This window comes from Manis javanica, chromosome 8, assembly GCF_040802235.1.
Source record: "Manis javanica isolate MJ-LG chromosome 8, MJ_LKY, whole genome shotgun sequence".
NCBI classification, from domain to species: domain Eukaryota; kingdom Metazoa; phylum Chordata; class Mammalia; order Pholidota; family Manidae; genus Manis; species Manis javanica.
Window position 1 is genome coordinate 83,773,659 of NC_133163.1, and position 14,682 is coordinate 83,788,340.

The window sequence follows — 14,682 nt, forward strand, 5'->3', positions numbered from 1 at the left end:
GTGATACACACATGAAATAGACTGCCATGAGCCTGCGTGAGCTAGTATACCAGTTCCACCACTACTGAGCTGTGTCACAGAAGGTGAGCTGTTTAAGCCCTCTAGGGCTGGTTTCTCATCTGCAGAATAAGGATGACAGTAGTAGCTATCTCACAAGGGCTTATGGGAGAATTAAATGCTCACGCGCTCAGTGTGAGATAAAGCAATAATTTCCACAAAAATTCTCTTGAGGACCTGGGGCGCCTTCTATCCATGACCATTTTTGCACTTTATTCCCATTTGCTTGCTCCTTTCCAACACCTCTCACCTGAGACTCTTGCCACCTTTTCCTCCATACCTCCTCCTTAAATCTGAGTTCAGTATACTTTTAATACTTTTAAGTATTCATTCTTGAAAACACGGGATTAAACAAAAAGGAATAATTAAGACCACAGTTAACCACTGTTAACATTGTGGTACATAGACTTTGACCTTGTATCTTTTGTGTGTGTGTATGTTTAACAAAAACAACTTCACACTATACAAACGTTGTTTCATAACCCGTCCTTTAACTTATCACGGTCCCTCCCCCAGACCCCAAGCCCGCTCCCACCGGTGGGGCCCTTCCTCCGCACCCCCCGCCGCCCGCGAGCCCCGGTTCCGGCCCCACCTGCTAGGCCCCGGGGCCGCCCCGCCCTCACCGCGGCCCGCGTCCCTCCGGCCCCGCACCCCGCGCTCGCTCCCTCGAGCGGGTCGCTCGCGGCTCCTCCGTGCGGCCCGTTTCCGGCGGGGCCAGGGCGTCTCGGTGGCGGCCCGACTCCCGCGCGCTCAGCACTGCCGGCGGCGGCCAGATGCAGGCGGAGAGGGCAGCTCGGGGCGGCCGTGGCCGCCGGCCCTGCCGCGACCGGCCCGGTGGCGACCGCGAGCGGGCGGGAGCCGCAGCGGCGGTGGCCAGAGGCGGCGGCGGGGACGGAGGCGGACGCCGGTGCCGTGGCGGCCGGGGCTTCCGCGGCGGCCGGGGCTTCCGCGGCGGCCGAGGCGGAGGCGCCCCGCGAGGCTGCCGCCGGGAGCCCGGAAGCCGGGGCGCCGGGGCCAGAGCGCCGGTAAGAGGCGATGGTTGGGGGCTCGGGGCTGGGGCGCGGCCACATGGAACAGAGGCTGGTGGGGTCCCTGCGGCGAGTCGACAGCCACGGCCGGCGTGCAGGGCGCCCGCGAGCTGGGCGGCGCGGCGCGTGCGCGAGACAGGCGGAGGGCGGCGGGGGCGCGCAACGGGTGCATGCCCCGCGTCCCCGTGCGAACCCCTCGCTCCCCCCGCGAGGGCTTGGCGCGAGGCTGTCAGGTCCGAACGTTTCCCCAGCTCGCCTAGGGTTCCGGGCCCGAAATGGTTAGGAACCCACAGGCCGAGGCTGTCTGTGTGTCAGGATTGCAAGTCATAGAGGGCCCGTGGGGCTCGGGAGGGCGTGTCGGAGTTGTGGGATGGGCGTGTGGCCGGGGCTTGGCCTCCTAAAGGAGCTGAGACTTGGACAGTATTGTTATTAGGAGGTTAGGACGTTTTTTGGTTTGTTGGGTTCACAGCCTGTGCAATGCCTGGCGCAGTAGGCACATAATAAATGTTTATTGAATGGAAGAATGTCCCCGACGCTCTAGACTCCAGCATTTGGGGTGGGATCAGATGCACAGTTACCTCTGACTACATATGTGCAGGAATCAGAGGTCACTGGCCTTCGTCTTTCAGAAATTTCATTCTGTAAATGTTTCAGAAGTCAGGTCTCAATTTCAGTAGCAATATGTTCTGTCTTATTCACATACTCATAGAACACTTCTTACAGCTCCGAGTAGGGAATGATATGGAGCAAACTTACTTCACTGATATCCCAGCTAAAAGAGTTTGATTACTGTCTTTTTACGAGCTGTTCTGCTGTTATTTTAACATTGTAGTACAAAACTGTCTTTATATTTTGAGTTGTCATGTGCATAGACTAAAAAATTATTTTTTTAAATTGAGGCAAAATTTCCTGTACTGAAATAATTGCAGTATCTTAACAAAATAGGTAAGATGTCCCTAAAGATACTAGTTGTATAAAGAAATACTGAGTTCCAAAAAAAATCTCAAAACTTAAAATTAAGTGTAACATATTTAACCTTGTTAGGATTTAGGTAGGTAATAAGTAAAGTTTGAGTGAGATCTGAAGAAATTCTTAGGTTCAATTTACTGGGAAAAGAAGAAAACTCAGAACAATCTAGTACTCAGACCAATAGTGCAATAAATTGGCTTATTTGCTTTTTCTTTGTTTAGGTGCGTGAGCTCTTTGTATAGTTTGGATGTCAACCCCTTATCGGATATGTCATTTATGAATATATTCTCCCATACTGTACGATGCGTTTTTGTTCTACTGATGGTGTCGTTTGCTGTACAAAAGCTTTTCAGCTTGATATAGTCCCACTTGTTCATTTTTGCTTTTGTTTCCCTGCCTGGGGAGATATGTTCATGAAGAAGTTGCTCATGTTTATATTCAAGAGATTTTTGCCTATATTTTCTGAGAGTTTTATGGTTTCATGACTTACATTCAGGTCTTTGATCCATTTTGAGTTTACTTTTGTGTATGGGGTTAGACAGTGATCCAGTTTCATTCTCTTACATGTAGCTGTCCAGTTTTGCCAACACCAGATGTTGAATTGGCTGTCATTTCCCCACGGTATATCTATGGCTCCTTTATCATATATTAATTGACCATATATGCTTGGGTTAATATTTGGACTCTCTATTCTGTTCCACTGGTCTGTGGGTCTGTTCTTGTGCAGGACCAACTTGTCATTGTGGGTTTGTAGTAGAGCTTGAGGTTAGGAAGTGAGATACCCCCAGCTTTATTCTTCCTTCTCAGGATTATTTTGGCCATTTGTGGTCTTTTCTGGTTCCATAAGAATTTTAGAACTATTTGTTCCAGTTTGTTGAAGAATGCTGTTGGTATTTTGATAGGGATTGCACTGAATCTGTAGATTGCTTTAGACAGGATGGTTGTTTTGACAATATTAATTCTTCCTACCCAAGATCATGGGATGAATTTCCATTTATTAGTGTCCTCTTTAATTTCTCTTAAGAGTGACTTATAGTTTTCAGGGTATAGGTCTTTCACTTCCTTGGTTAGGTTTATTCCTAGGTATTTATTCTTTTTGATGCAGTTCTGAATGGAATTGTTTTCCTGATTTCTCTTCTGCTAGTTCATCATTAGTGTGTAGGAATGCAACAGATTTCTGTGTAGTAATTTTGTATCCTGCAACTTTTCTGAATTCAGATATTAGTTCTAGTAGTTTTTGGAGTGGGTTCTTTAGGGTTTTTTCTGTACAATATCATGTCATCTGCAAACAGTGACAGTTTAACTTCTTCCTTACCAATCTGGATGCCTTTTATTTCTTTGTGTTGTCTGATTGCCATGGCTAGGATCTCCAGTACTCTGTTGAGTAAAAGCTGGCACGTAGGCCTTTAAAAAGTAAGTCTCTTTAACCTGTTGAATTGAATGAATGAAGGTGTTTCCATCTTACTAAGCTCTGTGGTACTAAATTGAGTAAAATAATGGTATATCATTTAGAGAATGTATAATATGTTTTTTGATTTATGCTAATATTATAATTATAGCCCATTCTATTAAAATTCTAGACTTTTATCTCTTTTTGAGGTAGTCTTAAAAATTTCATCTTCTATTTTCTTTTAGGATTTTCTCCTTTTGCAGCTTAATGATTCACTGTGTCAGTGTATGTAGGTATGTGGCACAGTGCTGGAGCAAAAATGATAGCTGTTGCTACCAACACTTACTGTCATCATCATATTTTCAGTTAAAGCTGGATAAAGAGATGTTGGAAAGATTATTTATTCACTTTGGTTTGAATAGGTGACCTCTCAGGGTCCTTCCACTTTTCAAATTCTGAAGTACTGTTTCATTATTCAGCTTGCTAAGAATACCATTCTTGGTGCCAAAGGTTAAATGGGACAAGATTGATTGCCCTGCCTGAGGTGTCCTTGTTTTCATGTCCCAAGGTGCATTTGTGCCCTTAGTGGGGAGTAGTTGAGATTACCATAAAAGAAAAAAAACACATAGTACAGTTTTAGCTGTTTAAGGACTAGTTACCTAACTCCAGAATTTAATACTGTTCATACTCTTGACTTTCTACTTTAGACCACTACTTATAGTTAACATAGTTGTTGTAAAGCCTAAAATTAGATGAACACAATAAAAGTTCTTATATTTATGATCACTCTGTACTATGTTCTCCTTCCTCATAAAGGGTCTTCTCAGAGTGTGCAAGTCAAGTGCAAAACTACACACTCATTCACATATACACATGAACACATTCATGTATAGAGTATTTGGAATTTGTATTACTTATTGAATAAGATACTATCTTTTTTCACTTAAAATTTCTTTAAAAGCCTTGAGGCATTATGTCTCCCAGCCTTTACTGAAAGGCTGTGTATTGTGTGTTGAGTATGTTTTCAGTGGCAGGAAATTTACAACTCTGCCTAGCCTTCACTTTCTGCTTGACCTAGATCCTCAAAGTCAGCCAGAGATGAGGGATTAGAACATTCTTGGATCTTTCCTGGGCATGTCCCCAGCCTTGCACATGTGCCTAGTCTTCTACATTCCCAGCAATATGACAGAGCTTTAGAAAGCCCTCTTGGACATCTCTCCAGTTTTCTCTTTGTAGTTTTTTTATCAGTGTCTTTGGAGTGCTTTCTGGTTATCAGTGCCTCCCTAGGCAGCTGTGATTTTAAACCTTTGCTTCTGATTGTTTTTGACAGTCAGTGATAGGATTGTGTACCCAGAGTAATCTCTTGAGTCTGGTTGAATAAGGATAAGACCTGAGAATGGAACTTTTCACAGAGCTGCCAGAGATGTCAAGTAGTCACACTCCCTGTTAATGGGACTTGTGGCAAGCTTTTCTGCCCTCTCCAGTGGGCACAAGGCTTCTGGTTTTCACAGTCACCAGAGTTGTGAGGCTGTTGGTTTTCAAAGCTACTGCAGAGCTGGGCAGAATGGGATGAGAATGGGGCAAGTTGCTGTCCTTACAGAGATTTAGCTGTTTTCTTGAGTAAACACCCCTTGGATTGTTGCAAGTCTTTGATTATTTTCCAGAATGCTGAAAGAGTTGGCTTTGACAATTTTTTTAGTGATCTTGTTGATTGTGTGGTGGAGTGGATTTTCTGGGGTCCTTACTCTACCATTCTGGATGTGCTTCTATTCTATCTTTTGAAGCAACCATTGCTACTCTTTCTAACTGTTAGAAATTTCTTTCTCTGTTTGGGACAAAATATGTCTCCCCTTAACTCTATTATGTGTAGGCCAGAGTTCTGTTCTCTGGAGCAACAGTTTCTAATCTTAGGATTAAAAAAGGTCCTGGGGACTTTTTAATGTTTAATATGAGAGACTTTTTTTTTCTTCCTGAAACTGTCAATTTGGGATTGATCACTTGAGTTGATCACATATCTCCTCGGGCAGGGAAACAAAAGCAAAAATGAACAAGTGGGACTATATCAAGCTGAAAAGCTTTTGTACAGCAAACGACACCATCAGTAGAACAAAAATGCATCGTACAGTATGGGAGAATATATTCATGTCAACCGATAAGGGGTTGACATCCAAACTATACAAAGAGCTCACGCACCTAAACAAAGAAAAACTAAGAGTTTATTAAGAAGGCAAGAACTGATGATTTGATTATTTAGTCAAATGTGGTATTTTATCATTTTTGTGCTTTGTTTCATCATTCCTCTGAAGATTTTGCATATAATTTACAGTTTATATTTTTTACCACATCCTGGGTAATACCTAATTATGTATGACTGATGCAGACTCCATCATGGTCTCTATTATGTGCTTTCTTCAATTCCAAATATATTTCAAGAATGACCTCACTCAACATGCCTCCTCTTACTATAAGAATTAATGTCTGTTTCCTTTCCTCTTCTTTTGTATCAGAGATGCATATCTCTTAAGGCTGAAAGTTCTACCTATTCTGTTGTTAAATAACAGAAGATAACCAAGAAGGAAATAAAAATTACTTATAATACCACTGTCATGGAATAGCCTTTGTCTTTTATTAGGCTTTGAATCTTGTAATGACACATAGATGTAGGACAATTAGAGATTATTTTCTGTGGCAGTTACAGAGCATCCCAGCTCATCTATTTCTGTTAGTTACTGTGGCTGAGCTTTCAGCTGCCTACTTTCTGCTTTTCTTTTTTGTTCAGCCTCTAGACTTCTCCTCAATTTTATAAGCTACCTGAAATTCTTCTGGTAAATTTATTTTCTACCTAAGTTAGCCAGAAATCTATAGTTTACCTTCCAAACTCTACTGTTATATTTTTCACACTTCATTTTTCAAAATCTTACTCATCTTTACAGGCTCAGTTCAAATGCTACCTTTCTTTGTGAAGCTTCTGGTTTTCCTCCATTAGCAATGTTGTACTTCATAAATATAGCACCTATTTTCTTTCCTTATTCTATTATAGTTAATTATTTACTTCCTGTATGTCTCCTTCATTAATTATAAGCTACTTGAAGTTCTGAACATGATACAGCACTGTGATTTTCGGAAAGAGTTTAATAAATGTTTGTTGACTGTCAAGTGATAGAATCTAGGAGGTACTTTAGAAGGTAAATAGGGCAAACCAGGGAGAGTGTGTGTTTTCTGGCAGTGCCATTCTGAGAGTTCAGGTCAGGAGCACCCTTTTTTGTTTCATTTGCCTGTGTTCCACTATTTGAGATACTTTTTTTTCTCATGGTTGAAAAACTCAGTAATTAGAAAGTTCTTGCTCTCCCTAGTGCCAGGTTTATACAAGAGCTTTAATTCACATTGGTTTTTATATCCTCTGAATTATAAGTCTACTAAACTTTACAGTTTAATGCAAACAACAGATATTTTTAAACTGTGACACTGAAACTGGAATTATAGTATCCAAGGTTTTATATTATAAAACCCCTTTACACTATTTTGTTCTCTTTTTATTTATTTTGAACTCATCTGTTTTATATATTATTCAAGCTTGATTCTTATTTTGTCTATAATTTGGATTCCTTGCCATTATTAATTTGCCATTTTTGCGGTTTGGTTAAGTAGTAATTTTTTATGGCTGATTATATAATTGTTTTTATGATGGTGCTTATAATGTTAGATTCCATAGGAAATGTTAAGTGTTTGTTTCTATATTTTTTCTTAACTTTCTTAGACTATCAGTGATCAACATGTTTGTTAAGTTTAAAGTAGAATTTATGTATAAAAATGTGTATGTTTATTCTGTATATAGAATAATAGCATTGGGGCAATCTGTTTTTTTTAAACTTAGCAGGGAAGAATTAAGCTAAGTGTCTATTGATAGATGAATGGATAAAGAACATGTGGTACATATACACAATGGAATATTATTCAGCCATAAAAAGAAAAGAAATCCTCCCATTTGTAACAACATGGATGGGTATGCCCAGTGAAATGAGTCAAACAAATACAAATACCATGTGATTTCACTCATCTGTGGAATCTAAAAGACAAAACAAATGAACACACAGACAAAATAGAAATAAACTCATAAACACGGAGAACAAATTAGTGATTGCCATGGGGAGGGGGTGGAAGGATGAGTGAAATAGGTAAAAGGGAAAAAAGTGAGAATGTTTGATACCTTGATCTGGGCGAGGTTATGTGGGTGTATACACATGTCAAAATTCATCAAGCTGTCCACTAAGATTTGTGTATTCTATTATGTCAAAAGAAAATAAATAAGGAAAAACAAACAAGCAAAATGAAGTACACCAGCTTTTTAGTAGTGTTCCTTTATGCTGTAAAATTAGGTCAGGACTAACCCAGGATAAAACATTTATTATGCCTCCAATGTTTTTCTTTTTATGCATACTTTATTTTTCATTGTTATGTCATTCTAGGCAAAAGATATTAGCATCATAGGGACACTTTTAAAATCATGGGGACTACAGACAAGTATCTAGTATTTAGAAATATTAGAATATTTAGAGTAATGGTATGACTTTAGGGTAATAACAGTAACGATATGAAGGGCCTTCATTTTGAAGATGACCAAACTTACTCCTTTTGTGGCAGCCAGTATTCTCTTTTCTGGAGTATCTTATGCCTCAATTAAAAAATTATTATTATTTTTGTTTCTTTTGATAAATGGAAATTGTAGGGTCTTTGTTTAGAAGAGATGGTGGAAACATAAATTAGCTGGCTGACAAATATTTAAGATGTTAATTTGCTTGGAGATAAACTTCCTAATGAATCTATATACAGAAAGAATCTTTTAAACTATGTTTTTAAAAAAAATTTGGATTATGTTCAGTATTGGCTGCACTAAGATATTCTGGGTGGAAGTTGAAAACAACCCATAAATGAGGCAATTAGACATCAAAATTTAGTCTGGCCCAGCAGTTGTTTAGTTAGCAACTTATCTTACAGATATGTCTGAACAAGTTATCAAATACAGTTGGTCCCTGCACAACATGGGCTTGAACTGTGTGGGTCCACTTATGTACAGATTTTTTTCAATAAATATATTGGAAAATTTTTTTGAGATTGTGACAATTTGAAAAAAACATTCTCTCTTTATTGTAAGAATACAGTACATAATGCATATAAAATACAACGTGTTAACCAACTGTTTATATTATCAGTAAGGCCTCTGGTCAACAGTAGGCCATTGGCAGTTAAATTTTGGGGAAGTCAAAAGTTATATGCAGATTTTCAACCACACCCTAAGGCCCAAGTTGTTCAAAGGTCACCTGTATAGGTAAAAAAATATTGTTCATTTTGACACTGTTCAAAATAAGGAAAAACTGGACACAATTTCCTAAATCTCCATTAGAAGGATTGATTAAATAAATTATGATATGTCCATGTGGAGAAATACCCTGGAACTGTTGAAAAATGGGGTAGATATGAAAAATGTCCAGGAGAGAGGGAATCTTCAGGAAAGTTAGTATAGCACCATTCCCTTTGTGTAAAAAGAAGATGTATTAATACATATGCATAGAATATTTCTGGAAGGCTATATAGGAAAGGTAAGTAGTGTTTACCTTGAGGAATAAGAAGATAAGGAGGATGAGGGAACTTTACCTTTTTTCTTTATATCTCTCTGTACTATTTGAATTTTTGTTACCTGAGCATGCATTTCTCATATGAGAAAGGAAATAAACAATAAAAGTTAAACAAAACTGCTTCTTCAGAGTAGGCCCTAAAGAAATTGTCACATTTAAATGGTTATTAGAACCTCCCTATGAAAGAAGCAGGCAGTGTTAAATTTAGTTTTACAGATGAAGAAATAATAACTGGGTGGATTTAGGCCTTTGTAAGGCTGTGGCCAAGTGATTGCTGGTAGGATAGACACTTGAACTTGAGGTTGTCTCTGCCTTTAGGATGAGGTTTAATTTTTAGTTATGAATGATCAAAACAACTAATTGTGAATTGTTTTTTTCTCTCCTAAAGCAATTATGTACTATTTATGCTTTCCTGTCAAGCATAAAAATCTTTCTCTCTACAATAGAAAATGGTTAGGCTATATTGAATTGTAGTTCATACTTTATATCTGTTGACTGAAGCTTTTCTAGTTTATTCAATACGTATCTCATCATTCTGAGATAGAAAGGGTAGAGTAGTAGAATACGAAGATGGAAATTTAAGGTTTCCACCCAGTGGTTCAGCATTTGGGGTTTCTGTCTGGTAGCCTAAAGTCTAGGTGTGTGGTTTCACTCTGCTGTACTCCCCAAGCTTTAAAAGCCATACTCCCATCCTCCACATTCTAGGCCCCTAAACATAAGGGCTTCTAAGCAGGCTGCTCTGATATGTGATGTTAAAAAGCCTGGGCAACTTTTGCATCCCATTTACGTTCCCTTCTCAATTTCTTTTTTCATTCTTAATTTGGGACATCTGTGGCAAACAAGTATTAATTTATTGTCATTTTCTCTCTTTTACTTATAGAACATTGTGTGAAAAACCTTTAAGAGACCACTCAGTTTTAGAATGTCATTATCATAGTTTATAATCAGTTGAATCATCCTTATAGATTAACAAAGATTGTGAAATGGTGATGCTTCATTTCTCTTTACAAAAGTTCCAAATAAAGGATTTTTGTAAAACAAGAAGTGAATAGTGGAGTTAAAAGCCCAACTGTGTACATGCTTTTTAGCCTGATCAAATAAAGGGCAATGGAGCCATCTGTCGAATGAAGGTTGAACTAGATGTATTAACTCCAAGGCCCTTGTCCAGCTCCGGGAAACAGTGAAAAGAAAATTTTAGGCCACTCCCAGGCATCATCTGCTGCGCTGAAACCATGTCTGTTGGCAGCTGGAGGGAAGCCGGCAGCCGAAGCAGTTTTAGCAGTGAGCAGCAGGTGGGGTGAGCGGTCCAGCGTTCTCCCAAATGGGAGAAACATTCATTTCTTACTTCAGTCGTTGATTGAAAAACCATGGAATGTGTTCATTACAAACCGAGTACGTTCAAACCATAGCTGAGTAGATTGAAACAACAACAGTAACAAAATCTTGATAATGATTTTGATTATTTACTCCTCAATTTTGACTGCCTCCTAGATTGTTGATATTATTCCAAACCAGACTGGAAAATCTGAGAAACCATGTTTACTCATCATTCTCTTTTGTGTTTCTCCTCCCCTTGTTTTGTTAGAATAGGATAGTCTTACCCCTATCCTATTATCATAGGATATTCCTTACCCTATGAAAAGGGTAGGAATCAGAGAAACAAGTTAACAGAAGAAAATCTTTTGATGATGAGGTTTCTGATCTTTTGGATGTGTGGGCGTTATTTCTGACTGACCATCAGTGCCTATGGCATGGGCAAGGGTCATTCAGGCAAGGATATTTAGCAAATGTGTGAGTTTAGTGTGCTATTTAATATTTTATCCTTAACATAAGCCTATTTCTAGATGAAAATGTTGACTGAAATTGACTTGTAGTATAAACTCCAGATCTAGTTTGTATCTTCTAGTGAAGTTTCCATATAGTTTCATTTATCCCTGAATGTTACTGGCTTACAGTCAAGGTAGAACTTACATCTACAGAAGAAAGAGCAGACTTTGGAAGTTATTCTTTTCTTTTGGGTTATTAACCTTCTCTGAAATACTGACTTTTATTTATGAGACTTGCTTAATTTTCAGGATTCTGGATTTTTTTCAGTAGAAGCTGAATTTACAGTTGCAATTTATGGATATAGTGAATTTTTGGTGCCACGGCTATCTATCTGTACACCTCCCCACTTCCAAAGCGGGTGTGTCTTTAAATATACATTTATTTTAAAAGAACAAATTAAAGTGGCACTTTTCTTTTTTTAGTGCAGGAACTGACTGTATATGTGTATAAACATATATAATTGACCATGTCTCTCTCTATATATACAAATATATTAGTTAATGAATATGTAAGTTGTATATTAATGAGTTATTTGGAAGCCCTTTATATTCTCAGTTTTTCCTTCTTGTTTATATAATTTATATGACTTGGTAGTTTTCCTTAATGAATATTCTCTGGGCAAAATAGCTTGCCGTTTTTTGTTTTCTGACCTTAGTAATGATTACTAATGGTGTTATGGACTGAATGTGCTCTCTTAGAATTCATATGTTGAAGCGCTAACCCCCAGGTGACCATATTTGGAAGTGGGGCTTGTGAGGAGGTGGTCCTAAGGGTGGGCCCTAACCTGCTAGAGCTGGTGCCCCAATAAGAGGAGTAGGGGAGACCAGAGCTTGCTCTTTCCTCAGAGTGTGAAGACGCAGTGATAGTGAGAGGGTGGCTGCGGGCAAGTCAGGAAGCCAGTCCTCACCAGACGCTGATTCTGTGAGCGCCGGGATCTCGGACTTTCCAGTCTCTGGAACTGTGAGAAGTATATTGCTGTTATTTAAGCCACCCAGTCTGTGATACTTTGTTGTGGCAGTCCCAGGTGAGTAGAACAGACTTCTAGCCACAAATAAATAGGTGTTTGTTTTAGTGATTAGCATGAAGACTTCAGAAGAAGTGGACTAAGAAACGGACAGGAATTTTAATGGTAAGGCCACCGACAGTTACTGAAATGAATGGTGCCGCCTGCCCTTTGCTATAGTTTGCATATATCAATTCTTTTAGATCCTTTGATTCTCTTCTTATTTGTGGTTGTTTGCTTCACACATGTGAGTAACCCTTTTTCCCTTTTAATTGGCAGGTGGTAAAAATGCCACTTGATACTGGGTTGTAGGGCTCTCCTCACAGCAGTGGCTTAAAACAATACAAATTTATTATCTTATAGTTCTGGAGTCTCATTGTGGGTCTCACTGGACTAAAATTAAGATGTTGGCAGGGCTGTATTCCTCTGAGGAGGCCCCAGGGAGATTGTGTTTCCAGTTCGAGAGAAGCCATGTGCTTGGCTGGGCTTCTTCCTTTATCTTCAAAGCCAGGAACATAGCATCTCTCAGGCTACCTCTGCAGTCCCATCTCTTTTCCTTTACTTTTTCTGCATTGCTCTTCCACCTTAACAGACTGTGATTACATTGGCTCACCTGGATAATCAAGGATAATCTCCCTATTTTAAGTCATCTGGTTAGCAACCTTAATTCCTCTTGGCTGTGTAACCTAATGTTCCCAGGTACAGGGGAGTAGGGCATGGGTATCTTGGGGAGGTGGGGGGGCTTTATTCAGCCTATCACAGGCAGAAGAAGACCTGTTTAATAAAGTATAAGAAATTTGGTTTGAAAATGATTGGGGTTCTTGTCTTTCAGCCTATCTTGTTCTGGAGAAATCATGTATTTCTCAACCATTTAAACCCATGTCCTTTTTTGGAAAAAAAAAATCTCATCTGTGCTGTGGTCAATATTTTTCTTTTCCTTAATAGTCACATTACAGCCTCCCCCCTCGTCCCCCTCCAACCCCCGCCGCCATGTCTGAGTTAAATGCAGTTTGTCACACGGGTACTTAGCCTACATTTGGGCCATTTTTCAGACTTTTGGATTATTTTAGGCTCTGGGATATAGTGTTCACACTTTTGTTCAGACTTAAAATCTGTGTAGTGTTTGGTTTATTCTTATCATCTGTTTCCCCATAATAGTAGCTATTCAGTATTGCTGTTGTGACCTTGTTTACAGAGGCAAGCATGCCTAACAAACATTTAAAAACATGTATAACTTAGGTACAGTGTGGGTAGTGCTTGTTCAGAAAAAGACCTACATTCTCAACTGGGTAGTTGATTAGAAGTTAATTTTCTCGTATGAACTGAAACAATGCATCTCAATAGGATAAGGTGACTGCTTTTTTTGGTACATGGTTTCAGAGCAGTCCCTGCCATTACAAACTGGAAATATCGACCTGCTGCTTATATGTAGTAATGTGTGGTGAGAGAGAGCCAACCAATCTTTATTTTAAAGCTGAAAGATAAATAATTGAAAACAAAATAACATTAAAAATCCTCAGTCTATCATGTATGGTTTATCAAATGGAAGAATTACTTCTAAAATAATATTTTGACTATGTACCTCTAGTTGGATAATTTCTAAGAACAAAAATGCGTAAGAGATTTTAAACTTCATTCCGTATTCTTATTGTCAGTAGTGACATGTATCATTAAACTGGATTTATAAAATACATATTGCAGGGTGAAATAAATAAGTTGTTAATGGTGGTAACAGATTTTCAGAGTAAAAGAGATACTAATAGAAAAATTGAAGCAATTAAGACCCTGTAATCTTAAATTTGAATTGAAATGTCTATAGGAACTTAGATTTCCTTTTATCTTTTTAAGTATTCTCCCCTGAAAAAGGTATAGAAGTAAAGAAAGTGAATGCTCTTACTACTCAGATTATAGTTTCTAAAAGACCATTTCCTACTTAAAGGAACCAGACACCTTAGAGACAAATCTGATTCCAGGTGTGGGACAGACAGCAAGAATGCTGTCAAAGGTTATTGGCGCTTCCACCGGATGGTACTATTTGAGCATCAGTAAGAATAATAAGTGCAATGGATCAAAATAGATCAAACATAAATTTTTAATAATATTCAAAACTCCCACCTCATTGATTATCTTTGGAGGCTGCTTAGGTGACAGTGCATAATCTGAACATTGATAAATTAAGGGATAGAATTTAGCAGTTATCCTTTCCTGAATGAGCTATATTTCAGGATCATCAATAGTGATGAAAGGTTTTTTGTTTTAAATAGACAGATTGTAGCTAATAAACACAGAAGAAAGGATAGAAGCAGAAAACCACCGTTTTCTACTCCTAATGAACTAATAGATATAAACAGTAATCACCAATGGATGCCAAACTACAATGTAGTCAAGTTTCTAGATCCAATTACTAGTTTGCGGAAATAAGTGGGATAGAGGAACAAGTTAAAGGACACTATAAAGAAGCAATTAATCAAATCCAGAATGTGGGAAATTCTGTAGGGCAAGTATAGATGGAAGGAAACCTAGAGACATACTAAATGTGCAATACATTGGTCTTGTTCAGATCCTGTTTGTTACAAACCAAATATAAAAGGAAATATTTGAGACATTTGGAGAAAATTTGAACATGGACTGCATATTAGATAATGTTAAGAGACTGTTTCTTAGGTATGATAAAGGCATTGTGTTTATATCTAAAGTTTAAAATGAGAAACATAATGAAACATTATGAGTGAAGTGATAGATGTGTGAATTTGCTTAAAAATATTCCAAAAAAAA

At 38.6% G+C, this 14,682-nt stretch overlaps 2 protein-coding genes across 7 annotated transcripts in view; one reads left to right on the forward strand and one right to left on the reverse strand.

Moving 5' to 3' along the window:
• The window catches only part of CHRM5 (cholinergic receptor muscarinic 5), an 86,518-nt gene that overhangs the window by 16,013 nt on the left and 55,823 nt on the right, over positions 1-14,682 (reverse strand). The window lies entirely within an intron of this gene.
• The window catches only part of AVEN (apoptosis and caspase activation inhibitor), a 303,004-nt gene continuing 288,682 nt past the window's right edge, over positions 361-14,682 (forward strand). For 3 of the 6 annotated variants that reach the window (XR_012120626.1, XR_012120624.1, XR_012120625.1), the window contains exon 1: positions 361-1,082. Coding sequence is in view for 3 of the 6 variants with exons in the window: in XM_073211575.1 (XP_073067676.1) it covers positions 494-1,082 (589 nt within the window). In the remaining 3 variants the exon portion in view is untranslated. The remainder of the gene's footprint in view (positions 1,083-14,682) is intronic. The other 3 variants (XM_073211576.1, XM_073211577.1, XM_073211575.1) reach the window with 2 other exon arrangements.